This window comes from Hippoglossus hippoglossus, chromosome 11 (genome assembly GCF_009819705.1).
Source record: "Hippoglossus hippoglossus isolate fHipHip1 chromosome 11, fHipHip1.pri, whole genome shotgun sequence".
Taxonomy (NCBI): Eukaryota; Metazoa; Chordata; class Actinopteri; order Pleuronectiformes; family Pleuronectidae; genus Hippoglossus; species Hippoglossus hippoglossus.
Genome location: NC_047161.1, coordinates 6,931,206 through 6,958,781, shown reverse-complemented (window position 1 = coordinate 6,958,781; position 27,576 = coordinate 6,931,206). Strand labels below are relative to the sequence as shown.

General features: G+C 42.9%; 2 protein-coding genes across 2 annotated transcripts; both read right to left on the bottom strand.

The window, feature by feature from the left end:
* Positions 1-39: 39 nt before the first annotated feature.
* LOC117770576 (histone-lysine N-methyltransferase 2B-like) lies at positions 40-23,665 on the bottom strand. The gene is given in 48 exon segments (XM_034600161.1): positions 40-1,837; positions 1,970-1,978; positions 1,980-2,003; positions 2,005-2,101; positions 2,186-2,269; positions 2,401-2,453; positions 2,455-2,512; positions 2,662-2,700; positions 2,702-2,856; positions 2,859-2,914; positions 3,173-3,298; positions 3,524-3,639; positions 3,926-4,045; positions 4,198-4,258; positions 4,261-4,783; positions 4,785-5,030; positions 5,032-6,228; positions 6,230-6,289; positions 6,292-6,590; positions 6,713-6,874; positions 7,010-7,170; positions 7,280-7,358; positions 7,460-7,472; positions 7,474-7,578; positions 7,764-7,922; positions 8,043-8,177; positions 8,580-8,665; positions 8,871-8,907; positions 8,910-9,051; positions 9,190-9,266; positions 9,406-9,516; positions 9,715-9,816; positions 9,905-10,095; positions 10,237-10,350; positions 10,559-10,676; positions 10,893-10,985; positions 11,230-11,376; positions 11,498-11,611; positions 11,834-11,938; positions 14,522-14,631; positions 14,795-15,040; positions 15,205-15,266; positions 15,641-15,911; positions 17,995-18,151; positions 18,258-18,341; positions 19,096-19,262; positions 19,454-20,897; positions 23,265-23,665. Coding segments are annotated over 48 exon segments (8,697 nt in total). The 5' UTR covers positions 23,571-23,665; the 3' UTR covers positions 40-1,561.
* A 794-nt stretch (positions 23,666-24,459) lies between these two features.
* Positions 24,460-27,384, bottom strand: LOC117770573 (zinc finger protein 664-like). The gene is made up of 5 exons (XM_034600157.1): positions 27,297-27,384; positions 26,749-26,883; positions 26,339-26,454; positions 25,712-25,855; positions 24,460-25,587 (listed from the first exon to the last, which is right to left on the bottom strand). Exons 1-5 carry the CDS (start codon positions 27,310-27,312, stop codon positions 24,940-24,942), a joined length of 1,059 nt encoding a protein of 352 aa, XP_034456048.1. The 5' UTR covers positions 27,313-27,384; the 3' UTR covers positions 24,460-24,939.
* Between the last annotated feature and the right edge of the window lie 192 nt (positions 27,385-27,576).

The window sequence follows — 27,576 nt, the reverse complement described above, 5'->3', positions numbered from 1 at the left end:
TAAATGCTTAATGGTAAAAACATTTGCAAAAAGTCAAGAAAAGTCTTAACATTTCAAATCTTTATTGAACATAAATTAAAAAAATGTATATAAAAAATATTTAACAGGTTTTAGAAATTCTTTATACAACTTTATACAAGCAAAAATCCATTGTGACAAAGCTTTGTTTCAAATTCAATTGTTTATCCTAAGAAAACGAAAACAAACATCTACTGGGTTCAGCTTCTACGTGAACAGGCGGGTGGAGATGCACATAGGAGGAAAAGAAAACAGCGGATACCTTTACTCAGGAAATCATTGCAGGCATAATAATAAGTCAGTGTTTAATAGTAGTGAATAGGGCTGTTTTCACACTATAATAACGTGATAAATTACAAAGACTGAACAATGAGGAAGCAAATGTTTTTTAAATGAAATCTTGCTTCATAAACACCTTTGAGGTAGAACACCAGTGAGACAGGGTGAAAAACAACCACATACAAAAAAAAAAAGAAAGATTAACTTAGGATCATGACTCTGCATCATTCCTATAAGTCAGCCTTCACTTACAAAAACTAAGTTAAAAGCTCAAACACATTTATTTCCATTAGCTTGTTTAATATACATTTATTGTTCAAATATACAAAAATACAAAACAAAAAAAGATTCATAAGGGACTGAGCAGAGCAAGATCACTGTAGTAACTTTGAACCCTGCACTGTGGAAAACTCCCTCATAGACCTTAAAATACATCGACAGCACAAATGAACAGATAAAGAACAGATCAGGGGGATAAAAGCATTTCGATCGCAGCATCTCTGCCGTTACAAATAAAAGCGAGATGTTTCTGAGAGGTGGAAAAAGTTTGGGTGACTCGTATTAAAAGTACCCATTAGGGTAAATGTCATCAGCACCTTATTGTCGTCCCTGTGGCATCCAGAGTGATGTTAAAATGTAGCTGCACTACAACGTGCACAAGGTGCTTTGAGTAGACTTTTGTTCGGAAATAGAAATTAGTCCCGTCTGCTGTGACACCAGCGCTGCCTGAGAGGGTCTTTTCAAAATAAGGTGCTGATTTAAATTAGTTGTCGTCATCCCTTTCTGAGACCTGATATTTACAAAGACACCCTGTCACCAGCATAGTAATGGAGCCATCTTTACATACTAATAAATGCAATCGGGTATTTTAGTCTGCACCGTTTTTTTGGCTGGTAGTTGTCACCTCCCGAGCTCCAGCAGAGGCTACCGATGACAAGTGAAAGACTTGAAAAGACTGATGTGTATCGAACAGTAATGAATAAACGACAAAACGAACAAAAAGAGAGCGACAATCCAGCAGTCACGAAACTGAATAAATAGTCCTCTTCCCAAGCTTTGACATATGGCTCTAATCTGGTTTCTCGCCCAGTCGATAAATTAAGCTTCCAATGAAGTGAGGACTCAGTAGATCAGATCTGTGCACATCGGCGCCCTCTCTCCTTATGGCAGCGTCACAACAGTCGCCTTCATCGATTCATCAAAGTCCGCCTTCTGAATTCAAGTGCATAATTCAACAAGATGACCATTGGTGCGCGGCGTCGTGCTAATTCAGGAAGCGGCGGCAGCGTCTCGTCGAGCAGTTGCAGTGCAGCTTGCTGTCCTCGTCCTCGATGGGGAACTTGTAGTCGTAGGTGAGCTCCTCGCCGCGGTAGATCTTCCTCAGGGCGAAGATGACAATGTGCTTGCGGCCGTCCACGTTGATGACGCGGGAGTAGCAGTTGGGCTCGCACGAGTGGTTGATGAAGCGAGCGGCGTTGCCCTGCATCGTCGCGTCCACCACGTCGAAGTCGTCGATGCGGAACATGTAGCAGCCGATGCCCTGATGGAGAGTAATGTTTTTAAAGAAACCGACATATACACTGTTGACACATTTTCACTGCTTTAACTACAGTTCAATTATTCCTGTTTGATTTAGGGTTTTTGGTTTTCAAAACCAGTTAAAAGTGCTGACCTTGCTGTCAATAATACTTCTCCCTCATATCGGTGCAGGACAGAGCGAATGACGGTGCCGGCGTACTCGATCACCATCTCCCCAGCCTCGATGTTCCTCTTACAGTACAGTCCACGCCCGTGAATTTGAGATCTAAGACAATGACAGAAAAGGAAATGGGTTAATTTATACATTTCATTTCAGCATACATACATTAAGCATTTAGTTTTTCATTACCTGTAAACTCCAACTGCTTCTTTGGATATTTTCTCCAGGTGCCTGAATCTCATGGCCATGGGCAGCTCACTGCTGGTGGCTCGTCTGTCAGAGGAAGGTGGTAGAAAAGGTGGTTTCAATATGGATGACATTTTAAGCTTGTGTTTTCCCTGTGGCGTGCAGAGGGTATAATTTCTAATATTAGGATCATGGTGGCACAATTTAATTAATCTCACCGGGAAGATTTGAGTGGGAATTCATCCTCCTCTTCATCAAAGGGGGCGACGACGTCCGGGGGGCTCTCTGTGCTGCGATGCCAGGAAGTTGAACATATCAAATGTTGCTTTCCTGATTAGGAAGAAGGAAAGAAAAAATTAAGTTAACAGACAAAGAAGTAAAAAATAAAGACACAAAGCAACAGAGTATAAATAAACTTTATGAACATTTATAAATTTTTTTAAAAAAAAAATAAAAAAACTGGGACCCCGCGTTGGTACCTTGTGTAGATTTCAGTTCGGGCGCAGCCACTTGGTTGAGGGGAAGCTCTTCCTCGATGGCACACAGCGGTGGAAGCGGAAGCGGTGGTATTTGCAGTTCGTGGCCCCCTGCAGTTGCTCCAGCAGGAAGATGACGGCATCATGGACGACACCGAGCACCCGCGGCCCGCTCATCCCGCCCAGAGGCAAGCTGCTTCAGGTGGAAGCCTGCTGCGAGCTTCAAGGACACCGTCAATCACTGCACGCCAGGCGACTGAGTGGAGGAAAGAGATGAGGGAGGAAAGAGATGAGGGAGGAAAGCGATGAGGGAGGTGTGGGAGTTCTGCAACGCTGCACATCCACAGGACTGACTTTCATATTCAAACTAGAACAGAATGATATTAAGAGTTTATGCAACTTCTAAAAATCAAGAGCACAGGTGTTTTCACTGGAAATTAAACCATCTTAGATATCATTTGTGAGTGAAAGCAACAAGCCTTTCAAACAGTACAGTCACTAAACTGCCCCTTACCCTCGATGCTGTTTGCTTTAACACTAAATCCATCATCACTGGTGATTTCAAAGCGCAGGTGGGGCTGGTTCATGTACATCCTCTTTTTGTGTTTAGGTGGAGGAGCATCTTCGTCTGAGCTGAAACCTGTGGAATTAAATGTAATTGCAAAAAAGGGTTATGTACAAAATTTCCAGAGCGGCTTAATAATTCAGCTTAATTAATTACAATTAGTAAGGAAAATGAAAACAAAAGGGATTTGTCTCCAAATGCTCTCAGGGATGTATTTTTACAGATTTACCAATCTGCCACACAAAGAACCTGATGCACTGATGAATAATTAAAGAGACATTCAAGGTTTTGGTCACAAACCTGTATAAGGGCCCCATTCAGAGAGGTCACTATGGCGAGCGCTGACCCACATGTGTGTTTTACTCTCGTCGCTCTGTGTGTTGGTTTGTGCGGATGAACTGTCAACCTGAGGAGGTCTGAGGAGAAAGACGAGGCAAAAAAAATTAGTAATAGTATAAAACAATATGTGAAGTAAAAAGTTTTGCAGGAACTTTCTCCAGAAAGACAGAAAAAAATACTTGTTGCAAGAATTTTATTGTTTTTCTTTCAATTTTAGTCAAAATATTGCCAATGCAAACTTGTTCTTTTAAAATAAGCTGTCCTGATTATTTATTCTACTTACGAATGTTAGAATAGAGGCGGGTAAACATCTGTTAGTATGGAAATAAGACTACAAATGAGGATGTTTTAAGTGGAACAAACCTGGAGGGTTTGGGCAGAGGTGGAGCAGTGATTCTCAGCAGCTCAGGCTCAGACACGTTCGCCTGATCTAGATCGAGAATGTCCTTCATGCTCGGAGCTTTCATTCTCACACCACTCAATCTGCTGAATGAAATCAAGACAACATATTTTATATTCATGCTTTCTAACTCAAAAAAATACTTTCATCATGTAACACATCTAGATTCATATTTTCTAAAAGTTTAAATAGCTTTTCTAAGTTGCCAAGAAAAGAATTAGAAATCTTTCCATACCTGGCTTCATTAGCCTTTTCCAGCTCACTTGATGTATCCGACAAGAAGTCAATCTTGGATTCTTCCTCGAGAGCTTTTCAGTTGTTGATGAGACTCTCTTAACTTTCACCAGGTGGTGTGATGAGGCAGCTGTTGGTTGCAAGTTCAAATCTGGTTCACATCTTAAACCACCGGGCGACTCTGAACGTGCAGCTGGAAGCCGGATCCGACTCCTCGGCGCCCTGAAACTGGGACACGCTACCTGACTGGCATTTGGCTGCCGAATGTGAGTGAGGATGTTGGTTTCGTCCTTGACGAGTCGCGGTGCGTCGCCATGGCTCTGTCGATGATGGCCTGAGCCGTGCCTTTCCTCCATGTTGGAGAAACTAGATTCAGCGGCACTCTGCACTCCAACAGCAGCTGTGGTAGCGCTGCTGGTTTTCACAGGCACCACTCTGACGATGATTTTTTCTCTCGGTTGTTGTTGGTGTGTGGTTACTGGCAGTGAGTGGCGTTTGTGGCAGGGAGGCCGGTAGCGAGGCTTTATTATGACACGAGGGACAGAGCGCTGCAAAGTGTTACGACTGTGGAGAATCTTGGCTATCTGGCGTTATCTTACTGTAAGCAGGAGAACTTGAATCGAGAGACTGGTACGTGTTTGATTTCGGGTCTTTGACGAGAATCTGGCCTTGGCGGTTGACCAGCAGGACTTGATGGGCTGGGGCCCGGGGCCGGGGCCGGTGCTGAGGCCGAGGCCGAGTTAGTGGCTGCAGCTGATTCACAGCCACCGCCTGCTGCTGACTTCCGGGTTTGGAGCTGTTCAGGCGGATGGCGAAGGTTCTCTGTCTGGCACCGGGCCTGCACAGGTAAAGCGTTTAAACCATTGATTAGAATGGGAGCTGTGACTGTGCGTGGGACTGCACACAAAGTGGCAGCAGCAGGCGAAACAGACACATTACTTACTGTTTGAGTGGGCAACAGAAGTTTGTAATTAAGCTGTGGCGGAAGACACGGTTTTGGCGACAAGCGTTTAAGTTGTGGTGGGGGATGTTTCGTCTTCATCACAAAAGTCTTCATCATTATAGGAGATTTTTTGGTTTCAGTTTCTGGCGAGTAGTCGGGGTCGTTTAAATCGTCTTTATATCCTTCAACCGAAGTCAGCTGATGGTAGGTAGTGTCATCTTTATCTTCTTCAATGGTTCTTGGGTAAACTATCGCGCCATCGTCAGCAGAAATAAAATGGCCTGTACTTGAATCCAAAATCACCTCGTTTTGAGATGTTGGCGTTTCAGAGCTTATGGCGACCTCAGAGCTCATGGGGACCTCAGAGCTCATGGGGACCTCAGAGCTCATGGGGACCTCTTCCTCCTGGAGTGAAGTGTCATCTTGTGCGTAATCTGACTCGAGGAGAGCAGTCGGCGGTGCGATTTCCTGAATCTCTGGCTCGGTTGTTGCTTGTTGGACCGTTGGGTGTGCCACAGTGTAGATCGACTCCAGCCTCTTTAGCGCAATGGTCAGCTGTTTAGTTGGTTTATTTTTGTTATTGGTCAGAATGTTAATGTCCGGCACTTCGTCGCTGCTCACTTCGCTTTCATCGCTCTCTGAGCCGCTGTCTGCTCCATCCAACTGTGAGATCGACTGTGCTGAGGGGAGCTGACCTGAGGCATCCGAGCCGCTCGCTGCTTCACACACCACGGTACGGGAAAACTTTAAGTAATGGCTTGAGTCTTCATCTTCAGAGTCATTCTCCTGATTCTGTTCCTGCATTTCCACATCCTGCACTGCGCTTTCCACCTCTCCTCTACCGCAGTGAAGCACCACGTTCTCCGTGAGCAGAGCTTCATCGAACTCGAGCTTCGCATCCAGCATGGAGGCCACTGCCACCTCTGTGTCAGTGTCAAACACAGTATAAGGCAGCTCCTGGGAAATCAGGTGGGCAACTTCATCTTCCAGGTTTTCCGGGGCGAGTGAGATCCCGTTGGTTGTGGCCACGGCTGCGTCTTCTGCCTCGGACGATGCCAGGAAGTCTTGGGGAACCTCGGCAGAGACCGGCAGTGGTGATTTTAAAGCTCTGTCTCCCTTTGGGGGAGTGAGTGATGACTGCTTGCCGCGGGGTGACATCCCTGCAGTGATGCTGGAGTTGGATCTAGGCGGGGAGCTCCAAACTGGTGATGTGGAGTTTTGTCGTGACAGAGGAGGCGAGGCTGGTCCAACGCTTGATGACCTTGGTGGGGAGTTGAACAGCGCACATCTGGAGTGGACGGTGCCCCCTGAGCGGAGAGTCATCGGTACAGTGGGATCACTGTCTGTTGGGGAGGAACTACAGCGGCTTCTTGATGAGAGCCTGCGAGGCCGACGGGTGTCCTCCAGGTCCCTCAGTGTCAGGATGTGATGAGATTTGGGGGGAGCGGATCCTGAAAGCATCAGATAACAAAGAGTGAATCCACTAAGACAAAGCACATTTAACAAGAAGAAATAGCATTTGCAAAGGTAAATGATAAAAACAATTCAAAGATCTTTGTGCCTAAACATCTACCTGGCGATGGGAGAGGTCGGGATGATCCTCCTGCTGGTCTCCTGGTCTGTGTGTAACCAGGACTTTTGGATCCAGGTGTGTTGTGCAGTTTAGAGTTGGGTGATGGGGTAGTGGACTTTATTGGGCTGGATGAGGTGCTTAAACGATCTGGAGACTCCATATCTGTCAAAGAAGAAAAGACAAAATGACAATAAGTTTTTCAAGCTGCTCTACATTGCTGATATACATACATTTTCATGTCAAAGTCTTTAGTGTCAATTCTCTCAGTGTTGACACGATCTGTACACTCCTCCTCACCTCTGAGGTGTTTGGGACTGTGGACGATGGTGTGATTGTCCTCCTTGTCCCATCTCAGATCCGGTTCCTCACCGGGCAGAGGCGTGCTCACTTCTGTCACCTTACAGGTGTACTTACAGCGCCTGCGGGGGTCCACAGTGCTCCAGTACAACCGAGAACATCTAAAGAATAAATGGAAGAAGAATGTGTTGCATAAATAAAACAAAAAGAGGAGTAAACCCCAAGGAGTTCATTTGTCAATATGGCTTTATAATGACAATGGCCACTTACTGATAGCCGACAGGATACAGCATTCTCCCATTAGACGACAGCTCTGACAACACACCAAGTTTCTGAATCTGCAAAGAGCCTGGAAAATAAAAAGATAAATGATGGGGTTGAGCGTATTGGCCTAATGAAGACACACACACTCCGTAAAGTAGTCAAGAACCAAAATCCAGATATGTTTACCTATGGTCATGTTTTATGGTTTCTGGCTCGAGGCCGGTGAGGAACTTTCTTCTGAAAGTAATCCCCTCGAAGTCGACGTACACCCGTCGAGGGACTTCAAACCCTTCCCCAGACACCACCTGCAGAGGCACAGTAAATCTTATATCAGTACAATGCAGAAACAGTCAACAGGTGTGAAATGCAAGTGGTTTCACTAATATTCTATTACTTGTAATAATTCTGATATGAAAACATAAACCATAATTTAGGAACTATTATATAACCAGAAAGAAAAGAGAAGCTTAGAGGAAAACTGTGTTTGTACCTTTGCACTGACGAGATCCCTGTGTTTCCAGCAGAACATCTTCCTGTCCTGCTGAAACACACAGCTCTGGGCGCGAGCACACATGAAATGGAAATTACTCTGGCAGGTGGCGAGACAGCAGCCCACAGTCGCTCCCGACTGTCCACAGCGATCACAGCGCTGGAGATTGAAGGGAAAAACAGTCATGTTAATACAACGTCACATATACGTTTGTCACAGTGTTATGCAACTTGTGCAAACTGGAACACTTGAGGCTGTAATGACAAGATAACAGCTTACCAGGTGGCGCCCTCTGGAGACAGCGGTGTGCACTTGCAAAAGAGCACCGTTGTCCTCATACACCTCTGCAGACCAAAGGCAGCAGTTAATGTGCGCCCATTCATTCTGCCCCAAGTATAACAGCCGTCCTGCATCCTATCAGGGGAAAAAACTTCTTATCACTTAATGAACAGCAGACAGTGACCATGTTTATATGACAAGCAACATCACACAGTCAACCCAGGTCTGCTTGCAGTGGAAAACATAATGCAGCCGGTTTCAAGATTTGACTCTGTGTGTGAAATACAGTCAGAGGTGCTGAAACAACTATCTACAGTATTGATTATCTGTTATTTTTTTACTGAATTTAAAGTTTTAAACATTTAAATGTTGCAGCTTAACTAATGTAAGGATTTGCTGCTCCTCCTTGTCTTAGTTATACTATAAAGGCTGCATATCTTTGGGTTTAAGATACACAAATTACTTATTAATCAATAAATAATCTGCAAACAAAAAATGATAGCATTTATTTGACAACAGTAAGACAGCTCAACTCACAGCAGGAGCAGAGTCTCCATATTTTTGGCATAGTGCACACTGCCTCAAATCTCCAGTCCTGATGGATTTCAGGTCACCTTTCACACCTGTGAGGGAGGAGAACCAAAGTAAGTAAATTATACATCTAATAAAGTAGCACATTCTTTTTTGCATTAAAAAGTGACACAAACTGCACAGTTGCAATTTTTCAACTAAGGATTAAATCCACTGTAACCGTATCACAAACGTTCAGTGTAAGATCACATTCCTGAAAATACATGATACAGAACAGGACGACAGCAGTTCCCATACCATGTGAATGCAGGGGGAGGCTGCGGGTCGCACCAGACTGCTTTGTAGTGAGTGAGGATAGCAGAGGGTCCGATTTCCCGCTGGTGGGCCCCTGGACTCCTCGAGCTGGTATGTCCTCTCCAGCCACTGTGCATAGCTGTGCTCCTTAGATGGTGGAAGGACGGCCTCAGGGAGCATGCCGCTGTGGAGTGAAGGAGACGAACAGTCAAACAGGGGAGACATTTGAGACAGCTGTCCATCTACTGACAGAATCCTGAGTATCTATTTAAATCACATATATGAGCATGAACACCAATAACACTCATGTGGAAACATGTACCTTGGAAATTCTTCAGAGAATGAGTTCCATTTTTTTAGAATAGGGGACGGAAGCCAAGTGAAAATCTGCTCCACCAACTGTCAGAAACAAAAAATGTAAGGTCAGAAGAAAACCTGGGTAAACTGTGAAGGCCAGTGTCTATTCTTGGACATTTTGGACATACTTTAGATTAAACTATTAACTTTGAGTGTATTTTTGGAAGAGAGGTGAGCTTACTTTGACATAGTGTGCCTTGGCCCGAGTAGTTGGCCTCTGATCCTCAGGGAAAAGCTCTTCCTCCCTCAGCCACTTCCTCATCACAGAGTTGACATCCTTGTGGAACACTTTCTGAGTGGGTGAGAAGAAAAAAAAGAGGTTAAGAGTTTGATCCAGAGCATCTCACAAAAGTGAGTTTCAGAAAAGAGAAAGACCTGCAAAGGAAGACAGTCATAACTTCGTGACATAGACTATTTTCATTAACTTTACTGAGCTAAATGTTGTGAGTGATTACCAGAACAATCAGATTATAACAAAGAATAAACTCACTATTGAGGTGTACACTCCCTCTTCAAACTTCCTCTCCATCACTTGCAGATCACAGACTGGTCGCTGTTCCCTAAAAAACCCTGAGTCGTTTGTTTCCAGACACTGAAAGACAAAGAACCATATTAAATTTAAAAAAGTCATTAATATAAACTGATATTAACAAGCACTAGTGGCTGCAGGTCTCTCTTACCACTTTACAGATAAGTAGGTGCTTGGTGGCATCATGGGAGAGGAGGTCAGTGAGCACCTCCTCAAGCCCGGCGATCAGCCTGATCTGCAGCTCCTCCTTCAAGCAGCTAGGTTCACTCTGGTGCTCGCTACAGGGTGAACAAGTGAAATCCATCTCCTCTGTTTGGCTCGACAGCAAACCACACAGCTCCTCTGCAATCACATGGATAACGTTGTTTCTAAATCAAACATATGCTTTTTAAAACATTATAACACTATACCTGTCAATCAAGAGCAGGAAGTCATTTGTGAAATCCCCCCTTTAAAACCCATGTATAAATTAGCATTACTCACCCGAAAGTCCTTCACATTTGTAATGAATCCAATGGCTGCACTCTGAACACTGAATCATCTGTGCGTGTTGGCTGCTGTCGTCGTAGCACTTCTGGCACACCGTACAGAAATTACCTGATGTAATTAAAATAATTAGTGTCCACACAAGTACAAAACCGACAGTGTTTACAGTGAGTACAAATATAGGTCATCTCTCTGGGCAACACTGGACTTGTTTGGTTATCTCATAACAAAGTCTGGGAGGTTTATAACCAATGACCCTCACATTTACTGAACACTATGAAGCCTTCAGGAAACTCTGCCGTCTCTCTTAGGTCTTTACCTTTCTTGTGGAGACAAGTGCAGTCAGGGCACAGGTCCTGCTCATGGTTCCAGGCCAAGTCCCAGGACTTTCCAGGAGTCACACCGCAGCTTTTACACCGAATGCACGTCATGCACACCTACACAAACACAACAAAGTTAGTAAATAGCACAAATAATAAGTCCAGAGAGGATTATTCCTCAACCAAAACCTCAGAGATACTTGATGAACAGTTCGTTTGTACTAACGTTTTTTATATCAAGGTCTCACAAGTGGATTAAAGTACAATTTAACATTTTATGACATTTGTGAATTTTCTATGATCATGCAAGAAGATCACGGTTAAATTAAATACCCAGGGCAAGCTGCAGTTCATAGGTTTAGGGTATGTTGGTCCCAAGCAGGAAGGATGGTAGGAGGTTTGGCATCTTTTGCACTGCAACACAGGCTGGAAGGGAAAAAACACACACAGAGAGAGAGAAGGGTAAATTAATAAGAGAGCTGTGGTTATCAGAGAGGAAAAAACCTCTGTCATATAAACTCTTCCAGTTATTTCCTTTTTTGTGCCGTCTACAGAAGATGGCATTTTTACAACATACAATACCTCAACCAAAGTCATAACACTACAAATCTGTTTTCAGCAAAGATAACGGATACGTTCATGTTGTGATACCTCTGCTGTGGTTACATACCTTCGTGCTCTTGCTTTTACGTCCACAAACGTGACAAAATTTGCAGCGCCTGCAGCACCAGTTCTCCTTGTTCTCCCCCTGAGGGCGCTCCTCCGGTGAGAGACAGAAACTGTGGAAAGGCTCACAGCAGATCTGGCAGAAGATCAACTGTAGGGGGACAAAAGACCAAATTTACAACTTCACTAATGAGTTTACAGCTGTAAAATATGAATGGGAGACAGCAGCCGAACATTCAAAAGATCAGTTTTCACACTAAAAGCTGAAGTACCTCATGTCGTCCTTTACTGGCGCAGAGCAGACAGACAGGTTGTGGTGTGGTCGGGACAGATGTGAGGACGCTGAGGCCGCCCATGAGCCATACATTCTGAACAGCACAGTCCTCCTGACAGGCGCAGGTCAAAAGAGTTTTATTAGTTTGAGGATGATCAAGCCAAACTACAAACTGGATTATAACAAAGATAAATATGCGTACTCCTCAAGTCCTTTATTAACCAGGACAAAAGCAATTTTCTTATTTGAGCTAAAGGAAATTGTCAAATCTAAATATTTGCTGGACATTTGTAATATAACTTCCCTGCCATATAGTTTTAATGTAAAAACCCACCTTGAAGTCCACGTGAATCTTGTGCTTGTTCTGCAACAGGCCCTTATGGGGAAGTCCATTAGTTAACCCCGTCAGGGTGTTCAATGATGCACACTCTGCAGAATTCTGGGAATGAAGGACAGAGTGCGTGTCAATTGTTGGGACAGTTTTTCGGCGCCGTCTCTTTGACAGGAACGTCCTCCCCTTTCTCCTCTCAGGCGGATTCCGCTCGTACGTCCTTCTGCTCATCTCGTTTGCCCTCCTGCAAGTCTGTGTCTGGATCAACAGTCTGAGACGCACTGCCACAGTTTCATCTTTGTTAGCTCTGTATGTCTCAGTCAAAACATGTGGGTGCTGCACCTCAGACTCTGAAAACACGGCTGTGTTGAAATCTCTGTCTGAGCTGAGTGCAGTGGGGACTGAAGTTGTTGAAATGAGGATGATGATATAGGTTGTGTAATGCCTGACTGCGCCACAGAGTGGGGCAAACGGTGCAAACATAATCGCAGGGATTTCTGTGGACGGTCTGTTGCGGCCTGTGGTGAAAATGGAGAAGCAGGATGTGTTACATGCTGGGACAAATCTGCAGGAAACTGTGTTATGGCCAGTGTGGTCTGTTTTACAGGCTGGGACAGTTCTGGAGGAGACTGTGAAATAGCGGTCTGTGTTAAAAGCTGGGACAACATTGGATGCAATAGTTCCATGCACCAATCCAGACACCAGGGCAACCTCTGAGACATAGCAGCCTGCAGGATCAAATCAGGCAGACGGTATAAATGTATTTGTATCTGCCGCTGCAGCTTCGGCATTGGGCTTCTGGTTGGGCTGGTTTCAGGGAAACTTTCTCTGGCCTCCGTCTCTGCCGTGTTCTCCCGTTCCTGTGGAGGAGGGGACTGCCTAAGCCAACCAGCAAGACAGGTTCCATAGTGACACCAATACCAGTGGCATGCAGAGGCGGCGACCGGCAGCAGCCAAAGTGACAGAAAAGGGGGAGGAGCACTACGACTTCCAGTGTGATAGCCACGAATAATAAGTGAGAAAAGGGGGAAGTAGAATTTAGCATTCCGTAGATTGAAAAGAGGTTATTTGAGGTGTAAAAGAACAAATAAGTGATGAATTTAAGTTTCGAGAAAATAGAGACTGGCAGGTAATGACAAAACAAAGCTAGTGACTAGTTCAACACTTTAGAAAGTCCGCTTCATGGCAAAATGCATGGTGTTGTTCTCTTAGTTTGTCAGTTTCAGAACAGGGTTTATCAATATTTCCTTTTTTTTTTTAAATAAAAGGAGACATTTATTTTAAGTCTCCCATAACTTAAAGTATTTTCCTGCAAGTGTGAACCAACACTCACACACCCAGACGACAGTAAATATCTCATGAAACTAATGACACACATACACATACAGTGCGTTTAGAACTGCATTGTATGTACATCCATGTATTTATATCTGGATTTTAAAAAAGGTCCATACATGATTACATTCATGCAGGTGATGCAATTAGATGTTTATATGTTGTAACAGCATTTCCTTAACAGTTGGTCTCCACTAATAACCTGAAAACATGTTTGTTTAGTGTTGGCATGAGTCCTGCACCAACTAGTGAACTGTTCATGAGCAATGTTTACATTCTGTTGCACTTAGAAACTTTTTGTTCTTGAGAAACTTGCCATTACAATCCTTCACTTAGCACTGGGGACAAATCTGCAGGTAAGAAAAGGGAAAGCCAGGAAAAGATCCATGCTGCAATGCCACTGACATGACCGCAACCTTCGTCCTCTTCATTCTCGTCTTCAAAATATGGTGGCTTCCTTCATTACTAGTGTACTTTGATGAAGGAAGATGAGATTATTGACTTGTGACCACACAACAAACATTTCACACGCACCTGCCATGATCTCAGACCATGACCGTGTGCATGTGATAACTTCAAATACAAAAACAGCGTTACAAATTTGCAAACAACAAATAAAGACGAAAATAAATTCAAGCAGCATCTAAACATAGATAAAGGGATTATAAAAACTTTGCAGCACAACAGATGATTCAAGCTATTGAGATTTAAGGGGTTAGAAACAATTTAGGTGCTTTATTAGTGTATGTGCCAACTTCAATCAGCAGAAGCAAAAAGTCTGGCAGGTGCAGCAGAGATAATCAATACTACCATCATCAACCATTATTATTATTATTATGTACAGCCTCAAACACAACTTGAGCGGACTGGGTGCTGTGGGTTCCTACCACAAGGAAAATGGATTGCATTTTACCATGAACAGAGCTTCATTCATCTGTTAATTATAAAACATGAGGTTAAGTTCATGCAAGGTGTTTAATGAGAAGGAGAAACGTAAAAGTCAGAAATGGGAGAAAAGCCAGGTACAATATTAAAGCAGTTAATAGAAACATTCATTCAAGCACAGAGGCTTCATTTGAAAAGGAGAAGAAATGAGATACAGACCTGGGGAAACTGTTATTTGAAAATTATAGTTTTATTTATTATCTAAATAATCGTAATTTTGAGCGTTAGTTAACAACTTTATTTTTAGTGGCCAATTTGTTGAAGAAATACAGGATTTAAACAGTTTGTATTGTTTAAATTTGTTAACGTGACCCATCGGGATATTTAGCAGATGACAAATAACCACAAAAAACATTTTCCAATGATACAGTCTGCCCAGGGTTGATTATGTAGTGCACTAAATGGTTTTACCTTGTTCGCTCTGGGTCTGCTCCCGGCTCCTCTGGAGAACAGCCGGCGATGCTTCACCACTTCAGGTGCAGGGTCGTCCGGCCCTGATCTCCAGTCTTGAGGAGCAGGATCTCCAAAAGAAAATAAACGGATTCAAGTCAAAAGTCGTACGTGTACTGAAGGGTTTCAGAGAGAGCGCTATCTTTTTGTGCAAAGCAGCTATGACCCTGGGATTGTAAAATGATTTATACATTCACAAGTTTGAGTCATATTAACAGCAAAAGCTTTAATTACCTTGTTTGCTCGCAGCAGCTACATTTGCCTTGACTGTTGCTTTATCCTCATCAGCCTCTTCTCCTATTCCCTCCTCTTCTTCAGATTCAGATTTAAGCAGGCTGCTGTAGGAGCGAGGTGTGATGTTACGGAGGGACTGTTTTCTGATTCCAGGGGTCACTGCAGACGGAGCCTCGCCTTCTCCTCCCAACTCCCAGTTCCCGGTGTCACTGCTCGACATAGAGCCTGACATCCGCCTCTCCTGGCCTGAGAAACAGCATTCACATTATTAATTTACGTACACAAATCCAATATTTAGATAGCCTATTAAATTGCTTTGTTCCCTATTAATTTTCACAAATTCATCAGGTGGAACTGAAACTTTAACATTCACATCAAGAGCATCATGTAATTATGACATCATGACATACCTTTCAGTGGTCTGACAATGCGTTCAAACTTCGCTTTCACAATCTGGTCACACTTTCGGTATCTGGAAGCAGAAGAAAGAAGTCACATGTGATAATATATCCTGAGTAAAGCTCATGTGTACCCATCTATGAATGTGTTAAGCTGTAAGAGTCGACTTGGCTTCATTACCTGGATTGTTTAATATGTTGCTTAACCAACATGTTTAACAGAAATTTTCATTTTCATTATTTTGAAAAGTGTATTGATTTATTTGGCCTATGTTCTATGATTACAAGATATGACAATTCCTTAAAACATTTTCTTGAAGTTCTTCAATAGTCCACAAATGAGAATTACCGTATCTACATGGTTTACCTTGTGCAGGAAAATTATCATTATCATCAGTGTGTATCTCTTTGCACAAAACAATATGAATTTATGACTTGTTAAACTCACATGCAGCACTGCCGCTTAGTGTTGGGCCCTCCAAATTTGGGCTTATCCAGGCAGTTCATACACTTGGCGCAGTCCACCTTTATCAGACAGCCTTTGCAGCCCTGGCAGCGCCGGGAGCGGGATCCCACGCCTCCAAATCGTCTCATGATCTTCCTCTTTCTAAACTTGTGGCCCCTCCCCCTTCCTATCCTCCTCCGCTGGATGTTTTCCTGTGAGACAACCCACTGAGCCCTGCCCTGATCAGAGACGTCATCGTCATCATCTGCCACATCTGCAAGCGAGAGACGGACAGGATGGGTAAAAAAGCCCCGGCAGATAATTCAAACATCATTACATATCTGTGAAGTGGTGGGGCGACACCTTTGGATGCCAGAACTTACTATTCATTCTGCAGGAGACATTACAGGTCTAACTGCTGTGTTTGGAGGTGTTCATTTACTTATATACTCTTATTTACTGGTCTTTTGTCCAAGCTTGGTTTCTATGGCTACAGGTTACTATTGACTCCTAAAAAAAAAAAATTCACTCTAGGACACATCAGGAGTCTGAGAGAAATCCATTGCTGGTGGACTGACCCCGATTTCAAAAACTACTGGAGCAGATTTGAAACAACCTCCTGCATCCTTCAGTGGTAATATGTTAATACAAGCTGGCACAAAGCAACTTCACACAAAGAAAATACTCAGAGGTGGAGACTTTCAGGTGGAATCATTTTTAAATAGTTAAAGTAGCAGGTATAACCTTGTTTAAGGCTCCATTTTTCCCAACGGCACTAGATGTGTTCATTAGGTTAAAAAAAAAATTCAGGGTAGTGAGTCTATTTGTCAAACAGCACTTCCTCACCTCATACTGAGTGATGCTCACTCGACCAGTGTTGGGTATAGCTTTCCAACAGCGGTGGCTAATCTGTGTGTGACAAAAGATATTTTTGCTGGAAAATATTTTTGTTACAACTACATTGAACTAATAAAGCAGTTCTTCTTTTGCTCAGCAGGTTAAATTTGCCAAAAGCAATAAAAACTGGTTTTCTAAAAAAATATTTTCTTAATTTGTGCTTGTAACTACAGAAGTTTATTTATGCCAGTTTGAAAGAAATAGTTTAGCCAGTGTTTTTTTATTATTATAATACACTAGTAAAGCAGCTTTGCCAAACATAAAATGGTAGAAAAAAATTTGAGTATTGAGTATGGACTCTGTAAATGATGAGGTTCTGCTGCCTGTTCCAGGGTTCCAATAATTGCTACTTTAAAACTTTCTTTGAATACCACATAGAATGTAACTTAATACTTATTTCGCGATCATAAAGCTCAAATATGAAAGTATGACAGATGATGAATAAGGACAATTATTTAATATAACCTCAAATATTATTTTAGGCCAAGAGTAATATTGATACTTGATAAAAAAATATATTGGCCAATATTTATTTCTTGACACAACCCATAAGATAAATAAACGTTTTTTTTGGAATTGTAATAAAAATATGTTCCGGGCAATTCTCAAAACATCTCTTTGGTATTTCTGTGCTTAGATCTCTTGCCATGTATGAGTGGCCATATACAGTATCCATCCATATATGGGAGAAGATTGAAATGGATGAAAGACTATTTCAATATTTACAGTTTCTGTAGCTAGCGGTAGTGGCGGTGTTTGCTATAGGTCTGATGGTGCTGACTGAACTCCACAAAAAATAAATTAATAATCCAGTGTCGGAGCTTCAGAGGAGGACATATCTCCCAACAGCACACAATGGAATACAAAAGAATTTCATGTCAAACATTAATTACTGCTTCAATGGCCTTTTTGTGAAAACGGATTCAGACCTGCATATACCCTGTACTACACTGTACATATACTTTCTACCCTGTACTTGTACGATCACGTCTCCTTTGGTTGAGATCATTCCTTTGTGTTATGTGTGTCTGTTTCTGGACAGTCGTGTCTGATTAGTTAAAACTACGAAGAAGTGCAGTCAGCATATCTGTAAGCAGCAGCATTTCCCTCGTGTCATCAAAGACCGTGACTGTTTTCTCTTTGTTGGTCCAAAAGAAAAAGACAACACACATGTGACTTTCCAAATACAATGCAAACCAAGAATAGTTTACAAGCTATTTACAATTACAGATATGAGGATACATACTACTATACTCGTATAGGCTATTTACAAAGTTTACACAGTAAGGAAATTCCTGCATGTGCACATTGTAAAAATTAAGTTGATTTTAAAGTTAATTCTGAACATATACCACAGTTAAAATGATCACACATAAACAGTGCAATGTAAAATCCCCACCCTTGTCTGAGTTATGACAAAGGGAGGTAAATTTGTGCCCTCTACTGTAGACACACTGTACCTTCTGTTGCGGGAGAGAAGGTGATGCCCTCTCTCTCGTGCAGAGGCAGAGCGCTCAGTCTGGGAATATCATCTGGCACCATGGCACGGGGCTGCCCCAGAGCCACTGCTGCTGCCCGACACACGTGTTTGATCCTCGGACCACCCAGCGGCGGCTCCTGCATGCACACAAACATACACAGACGCACAAAAATGTAGGACGCTTCTTGGATTTATCCAAATATATATATGGTCAAACTCACATTTTTAATGTAGGAGCATTACCTGAGCACTAGTATCTTGAGGAGATGTAACAACTTTCCTCCTCCTCCTTCCAGTTACTGGCACCTGCAATTCTCTGGAGCCCAACTATTGGTCCAGACAAAAAAAAAGGTTTCATGAAAAACAGTACAAAATGAAAATAATATTCAATTCCTAATGATATGAAACAGAAAGGCAGCACATTCTCATTCCCACAGCCTGGAAACAAAAATTATTAATGTTTTAATACAACTGACTCAAATGCTTTGAAGCTTTGGACATTGTTATGATAATCAAGATCCAAATCAGAAAAGTCAACGGAAATATGGTCAGAAAAAGATATCTCCAAAAACAACAATGCCACAGAGAGAATCTAAAGCCAGAAGATGAGATCAAGCACAGTTCAAAAATCCTATTGGACTATAGGCATGACCTCAAGCTTATTTTGAAAAATGATTTATGATGATACCATTAATAAACAAATGGCAGTAAATATAAATGCAATTTGTTCAAGATAAAAGATAAAAAGTCTCCGGTCCGTGGTATAAACAGCCCAAGCATCGCCTCTCTGACACTTTTCATTATGAATGCATTACCACATAAATCCTAGTAGCCCATTAAATAAGAGCTTTTAATGCAAAATCTGTCATTATACATCAACATTAATAATTAACAGTTATTCTCAGATAGGCTGTTTATTTCAGCTCTACAGATTTAAGTGCCCTTGGAACGATTTACAATGTGTAAGCACCACTCCAAGGAGCAGTGAATATATTATCTTATTATCGAAAACTGACAATGTGTAAGTCCGCAAAATCTTCAGATTCTACTTCAGCACAGATTTGATGTTTCGGGTTCTTACCTGAGACAACTTGAGCTGCTTCTGCTGATCAATCTTGATGAGCTGGACTTTGGCTTTCTTCAGCAGGTGGAGCATCCTCTTATTAGCTCCACTGAGACCTATTCGATGGCTGGGCCCACTGACTTCTAAAGTCTCCTGAACCTCCCCCGTCATGCCTTTTGCTTGATCTGTACCAAACAGCAAAAAAATAAAAATTATTAAACTGTTCAGTAAAGCTAAAATATAATAAATTTACGCATAGAAATATAAACCAAAGGCGTTCTGCTGAATCGAAAAACCAAATTTTCCAGTTAAAGTTAGGGAATTAAGTAGCAAGAGCTTTCTAATTTACAAATAAAAGGAAAAAAACAATCCTTACTATTGCTTCCACACTCTTCGAACGGCGTTTGAGAGGGCTTCTCCGCATCAGTGTTCACCACCACCGCTAGTTTCCTCACAACACCAGGAGAGTCCATCTCTATCTCTTCCATCATGAGCTTTGACCTCCGCCTCTTCTTGACATGAGCGCTCAAGCCTTCGCTGTGATACATGTGATCCTCCGGAGTGTCACACTGGCCTCTCTTTTTCTCTGCCAGTTTCAAGGTCAGTTTTTTTAGGTTCTTGTAAATCTCTACGTGGCTCGTGCCTGAGCTGGGCTTCGAAGAGAACTTCATCACAGCAGACGGGCTGTTGTAAACGGATAAAGAGTCACTGTCTGACAGCAGCGAGTTGCCATCATAACCTGACTCATGGGGTGATGCACTCGGTTTTCCATCCTCTCTCTGCTGACTCTTAAGCAATGTGGAAAAAGGGCCCTTTGGAAAGGGAATCATTTGCTCGTCCAAGAACCTCTTTGGAGTTTTAATAACTCGAGAGGACCGTGCGCTCATCAAAGGAGCGGAGGAGTTGGAGCTCTGCTGGACTTGTTCAGAAAAGGAGCTGTGTTCTCCTTCTGATGGAGTGATATTCTGTTCTTTCAGCTGCTCCTTGTCCTCGTCCTGCGTCAGTATGGCTGGAATGGCCTCTGGTACATATGTGTAAAAAACACGCCTAGTGCGAGTACGACCCAGTTTCGGGCGTCTGATGGTTGGCGGCGGCTTTCTCTTGCACCAAAACAGAGACTTTCTTTTGTGAATTCGTTTCTTAGGGGAATCTTCAGCTTTACACTCGAGGGGCATTGCTGCCTCCTCTCCACTCTGAGCACCAGCCTCGGCTCCAGCCTCCGGAGAGGCGCCCGTACTCTTAACAATTCTCTTCCTCTGCCGTCTGTGGATGGATGTAAATGACAGAGCAACTGCTTGAGATGTGCTTCTGGTGTGCCCAAGTGGTTTCGGAGAGCTGTGTGGCTGGGACTGGTCTGTGTCCGAGTCTGAATCCTCTGAAAGCTCATCTTCCTCCTTGATGTCACCAGATGTTTGGTTTTGCATTCTGCCTGACTTGCCTGTTTCTCCTGCTTTCCTTGTCAAGACAGATGATCTCGTACTGCTCTGGCTGCCTGAGGCCTGCTCGTCTTTATGTTTGGCTTTTGTGGGGGGGACTAACCGCTTGCTACGCACTTTAATGATCATCTTGGGTATTTGTTTGTCTTCTTCTGGGCTCTCTTTGACACCCGGGCCTTCTTTGTGAATCCTAGGTACAATTTTCCCAATCAGAGCTGGTTTTGGGGTGTTGGGTATAACTTTTCCAACAAGATGTTTTGTTTCCGGAGAATGGTCCGAAGCACGGGAAGACTTCGCTTGGCTGAATGGCGAAGACCGTGTAACGGTGCCAGACGTCTTCTTCGGACAAACTGTCGAGGTCCCAAATCCAGTGAAATCTTCGTCCTGGAGAAAAACAGAAAAGATATAACATTTAGAATTAAATAGCAAAATAGGAGAGAGAGAAGGGGAATGACATGCTGTAAACGGTCTGGCCGGCCACGAGTCAAACCAAGGACGTGCTGCTCAGGACTTTTCGGCTATCGGGCCCAGGTAAAAACATTCACCTGAATAAAACATTAGACTGTAACTAACAATTTTCTTCTATTAAAAGTAGCGATGAATATGGACACAAAATAATTACATATATTAAATAACCAACATTGCTATAATTTTGAGCGTTGATGTGTAATGAAGGTAATGCGGTAATAAGTATTTCCTTTCAAGCAAAGACAGTGAATTGGTTCAGCAGGTGCTCAGGAGTGTGTGGGACATTCACTGCCACATTCTTACTACCATGACGACATGTTGAAGAAACTGGTTCAGCATTCTTACTCCAGTGTGAAAGAGCTTTTTCTCAATCCTTGAGAAATCACTAAGATATTCTAAATGTGCACCATCTCTCTGCACATATCAATTGTAATAAGGTGCAACATGATGCAATCTAACTGTAATGTAGCATCTGAGCCATTTGGTGAAATAAAAATGTTTCAATATGGCCACTTCCATAAAATACAGCCCAAATATAATACTAACAAAGTTTAAGAAGAACAATCAGCCTCCAGCATCCTCTAATTCAGACCTGTCTACCTCATATGCTTAGACTGCACACTTCATCAAAAGCCCACTTCAACTTGGTTTCAAATTACTCACATCCATCTTCACATGCAAAATAGTCCTGCGATGAAATCTGTTGCGTCCAGCTGCAGAGCACGAGAGCGTGTGTGGCACCAAGTGACGTGTGGTGCTCCAGCCGAGCATCACCCACAAGCTTTAGCATGAGCCATGTGACTGTTTCAGTGCACACTTAGGGGATTGCATCAGTGAAGTCGGACTGGTGACAGACACTAAAGCCCGTGCTGGAGATTAAATTCTATTTGGAATGTAATATTATCACTGAATCCACCTGCCAAGCTCCGTACTGATAGTAGAACACCTTAGTAGAAAATGTCGTCACACACCGGCCTCTATGAAACACAATGAATGTATATTGACAGATCTGAATGGTCTATGTCTGCATAAATGATTAGTCAACTGACATTTCTTCTTGATGTACTGTTGTAAAATTTGTATTTTTAGGGTTTTCGAAAATGTTGATTGTGGGTAAAAAAAAACAATTACATTTTAACATAACTATTTGTGGGTTTTTTACACTGTGCTGTGGCACATTAGAAATCAAATGATGAATCAATAATGTAAACAATAGCAAGTTGCAGCCCTCGATTCTAGTTGCTAGCACTAAATACAAAGAAAGAACTGTGCAAAGACTAAAATATTATATTAATATTATACTCTCTTGACAACACTGACCATTGAAAAGAAAGTAAAGTGACAATTAAATAAAAGTGTAATTGTCCACTTCAGCTCACTCACTGCAAAACAATAAAGATTTCCCTCTCATGTCTGAGCAACCAACAACATTTGAAATCAATCCATCACACCTGCAGGTAGATTTAAACTAAGCCTGCACTGCATAAGAAATACACACATCTCTTTTAATACTTCTCTGATTTGGACTGACGTGGAAAGGTCTGATTCCTGATCCACCTCCACTACCTCCTGAAGGAATGTCTTTGGAAACGTGCTAAACTAAGTCTTGACACTACCAGCTTCTTTCAGAGTATCACCAAACCCCATCTTTGTGATCTAACGTCCCTGTGTCCGCCTTCCTGTTGCAGAACCATGTCGAAAACACCGAGTTGTCAGCTGACAGGGAGCGAGAGGACCCCAGGTTATCAGCGGCTACAAGATTAGCAGTGTGTGTGTGTGTGTGTGTGTGTGTGTGTGTGTGTGTGTGTGTGTGTGTGTGTGAGCACAGCTTGGTAACTCAAACTGTTTTCAGGGGATGGGTAAACAAAGACATATCCCGGTTTCCACAACAAAACACATCCACTGCCGTTTCCTTTACCGCCGAAGTTTCCGCCTTGAGCCATTTCCATGCGAACCCTCAGCTGCCCAGACCCTGGTCTCCGTGTGTGAAAGACTGTGGCGACTTGCGGTCATTTCAAATCAATGAATAACTCGTATGTGCGGGGGAACCGACTGAACATTCACCCGTTGACCACTGAAGCATCGCCCGCAGCGAGCTAGCTACGATGTTTACAGGGGTTGGTGTTTGCAAGCTACCGCTAACTAGCTCCGTGTTAGCTTGAACACTTTAAATAGCAAACAAAGTGCTTTAAATGTGCCCCTTTTAAAACAGGGTGTGCTGGTTTGCCACGTTAGGATCCGTGGTCTCGATGCAACTGACATTAGCTACGTTAGCTCATTCACCTCCTCGCTGCTGCTGCTGGACTCGAAGCCCGCATCCCTCTGCCGCCTGTGCTTCTCCGCCACCCCGAGCAGGCGCAGCAGGGACGGGTCCTCGCTCAACGCGAGCCCGATGTTCACGGGCCTCGGCCCTCCGACAGCCAGCTCCCCGTCATCCGAGCCCAGCCTTCCGCGTCTGGTGCGCTTCTCCGACCGCAGCCTGCTGCGAGTCGCCCACGGCCGGCCCGGGAAGCGAGCCCGGGCCGGGTGTTGGATGTTCGAGCCCGCCACGGTAGCGGGAGATGGTAATCCGCCTCCCGATGCCGCCATTATTTACCACAACAACACGGTGGGCGCGCTGGCGGAGGGAGACTGCGGCGATGTGAGAGGTAAGATGGACCGAGGGCGCGAGATAGAGAGCAACCACTGAGGCATCATGGGAAAACGAACTTCGCCGACAGGGAGCGACACGTGAGCGACGCACTGGGCGAGTTCGCTTGTGAGGATCATTTATTATCCACAGCTCCAGGGACAAAGAGCTCATCTTTTATTTATTCAAAATACAGTAGCAGCCATATCAGGTCAGGTAGTACAATTCTATTAAAGACGTGCTTTTCCTTTAACAAGTGATTGGTTGTGTAGACTTAGTTAAATTAATAAAACAGATCAGTATTAATCAAGAATTTGTGTGTTAACACCCATATGGTATTCTAATGTAAATGGTTTATACAGCCATTTCAGATGAGTTTAGAAAAAATCTAAATAAAAGTGGTTCCATATATTCTTCTTTAACAAAACAGAACAGGTAATGACCGGATTTCAGTAATTATTTAGAGGACATGGCTTCATTTAACATACGTTATACAGTTGGAATAGCAAATACTTTGCATATGCATATGAATAATTTTTAAAATGCCTTATTTCTCTGTAGAGTGAAAAAAATAAAATTCATAACTCAAAACATTGTATGTAGTGAGAATAGTGACAGACAATATTGAATGCCCTTTCTTTAAATACAGAATAAAAAATAAATTTCAAGATGATAGTTGTTTATCATATTTCTCAATGGTAATTCCTAATCAGTCATATGTATTACATCCTAAATACAGTATATTCAGTTGTAGAATATTCATAGTGTATTATTTCATGAAGAACATGTTATTAGCATCTTTTAAGCCATTCAATCAGACACAGAAAAAGCAACAAGACAAAAACTCCTCAGAAATGTCACATTGTTTAATGCAACAATTATTTACTTCTGGGAAGAAAAGAAAGGCTCAGAGATTACATAATTTAGGTCTCATAATGCAGAATCCCTATACACGAGCCCATTTCATTATGTTTAGGATTTTCTTTACATCTTCCCTGTAGTTGTCACTTACCAGTTTCACAATTAAAATATTTCCATATTTGAGGGAGAATGAGCAAGGAATTCGAAAGCAAGGCCATGTGATATTTCAGAGTAGACATAACATGTACATAGTTTTAATGACAAGTGTGGTATGTCTCTCTAAAAGCAAGTGAAAAATTTGGTTCCAGAAACAGCCTCCGTGTTGTACAACCTTGTTTTAAAAAATCTCCCACGTGAAAGATTCACATAAAATTCTTCTTCCTACTGTCAAGAATATTGTAAGAAATATTCTGACAATCATTTAACTGAGTGTTGTAGGATCAGGTTGCAGTCTTTTCTCCATGTATATTATCTTTTTTCTGTTGCGTTCTCGCCCTCGGTGTGGGTGTTCTGGTGGACCTTTAGGGCACTCTCTCGTGCAAAGCTCTTTCCACAGGTGGGGCAGGTGTGTCCAGAGCGCTGAGCCCTAGTCATGTGTGGTTGAGTGTCACTCTCGTCACACTCTGTTCCTTCGTGAGTCTTGCGAAGAGGAGGCCCATGGCCCTCCTTCTTGTGTGCCCTCAGGGCTGCAACAGAAGGAAATATGAGGTCACAATTTGCTTCGGGACAAGGGATCTTGAGCTCTGGTTGCAGCTCGTTGGAGTAGCACCCCTCTGTCGGAGAGTCATCTGCTTCCTTTTCTTGTTTGATCTTCTTGCCGTCGGATCCTTGAGTTGTGTCCCTGGGTTTACGGCCACGTTTTTTACCTTGCACCTTAGTGTCACAGTTTAGATCATTAGCAAATTTCTCCTGGTGCTGCAGAAGCTTTTCTTCTGTCGGGAAACCATGACCACATTTACAGCACTGGTAGGTGTTGACGTCATCAGCCACCACTGGGCATTGGGGGTGCACAGAAACGCGATGGTTGCGAAGTCGAGAAGGACTAGGGAACAAGGCGCCACAGTCGCTGCACGGACACCGTCGTTCTATGCATTCGCGTCGTTTGTGTTTGTTCAGCTGCATGGAGACATTAAACACTCATCAAGCACAATAGACAAGTTATTTGATCATTTTCAAAGCCCCTATAGTGTACTTATAGAGCACAAAAAACAGGCTTGCGTGCACCCTGCAGTGCCCTCACCTCAGTGAAAGTATAGAAGGTTTTCTGACAGTAAGTGCAGAGGAAGGGCTTCTCTCCTGTGTCGTGGGAAGTCTGGTGCAGGCTGAGCTCCTCGGAGGAGGAGAAGGACTTGTCACACTTGTAACAAGTAAAGAGCGTATTGGACTGTAAAATAATGAGCAGAAAGGTGATTAAAAATAATTAAATTCTAACTCAAGGCTCTATTCACTGATTCGTCTCTTTAAAGAAGGGCAGAACTTTACAATAGAGAACAGAATAAAAATCTGTGACCAGTTATAGTCATGTTAAGTCAAATTACATCTCTATACACATACAGAACTATATTGTGAAAAAAGAGATTATGCATTATGCAGTATGCAATAAATTCAATAAATAATTTGTCATTCAAGAAGATAAATATCTGCTTTTAGTTTCCAGTGGTACTAAACAATAACTATGTCGGGACTAAATATATGAACTTGCTCTATGACCCATTATAACGGGCATTTTCATCATCCTCTTATGTCTTATGATCAATAAGTAGAAGAATCTTCACTTGCAGACTTAATAATCACAAGGATTTCAGATGCATTGCTGAGTTTGTTACATAAAAGCACGAGCAGGTATCTCTAGTCTACTTCTCTGCACCTGCTGCAGCTGCATCTTGTACATGTCCCGGTGGCTCTTCCTCATGTGTCTCTCCTTGGCTTTGAAGTCAGAGAAGGTGATGAAGCACTGGAAACACTGCAGGCTCTCATGCTGATCTGCGTCACGATGGGACGACAGAAAGTTTAACGATTAGCACAAACAATATCGTGGAATAATCAGATTGTACAACTGCAGGGTATTAACACATGTCTGGTTCGAGCACTCAGAGCATCACAGTGAATATGTTAGCATCACATTGGGTATGAGCTATACAGAGACTATGTTAGCATCACATTGGGTCATGAACTATACAGTAAATATGTTAGCATCACATTGGGGTATGAACTATACAGGGACTATGTTAGCATCACATTTGGGTTATGAACCACACAATGAATATGTTAGCTCACAGGACTGCAGAGGAGGGACCACGGGCCCCGGCTTGATCTCCGCCTGAGTGGATCTCTTCTCGCCCCCAACGATAACCTGCTCGATCTTCAACATTTCCATGCCGATGCTCTCACGCACGTCCCGGCCACATGGAGCTGCAACACAGGAGCACGCCGCTGTTGTGTGCACACTCGAACCCGCTGCATATATTGTTGTGTTTGCAGGCAAAGCAGAGCCGACACCTGCATCACACCGGGCTAACGTCCAGCTAGCATAATCAGGATGTTTTCAGCTAAATCATAAAGATGCATAAACGTCCGATAACAGGATGGTGTTTTATTTATATGCATTTTAGGCAGACTTGTAATGAGATAAATACACAACAGCTAGCGTCAGGCCTGAGCTAGCGAACAGAAAGATGGAGGGAGCAGACCCGCTCAGATAAAACTAACGAGACTCTTGTATTTTAACAATATTTGATTTGCGGGTGTTGCTTTGTTTGTGTAATTTTAGATCCCTTTCGATTTGGGTTTTTGTAAACAATTCAAAAACGGGAACCATTTCTTACCGTTCGAGGCGTCCATAGAAATGAAGCCGCGCTGGACGGTCTGCCCACGTCACGTGACCCGGGCGAGGCTGTGGCGCACGGAGCTCTCGCGAGGTTACGACAATGCAACGTGTTTTTATCACTTTCTGCAGAAAATCTAATTCTGAAAGGTGGAAAAGTGATTTATATCATCTTACAGTTAGTCTATCGCTTGCTGAAGTATTTTTTATAGATAATTACATTTTATTAAATACATTTTCCTCAGAGATGGTTTCTGTTAATTGAGGTAGTTCTTGTCATA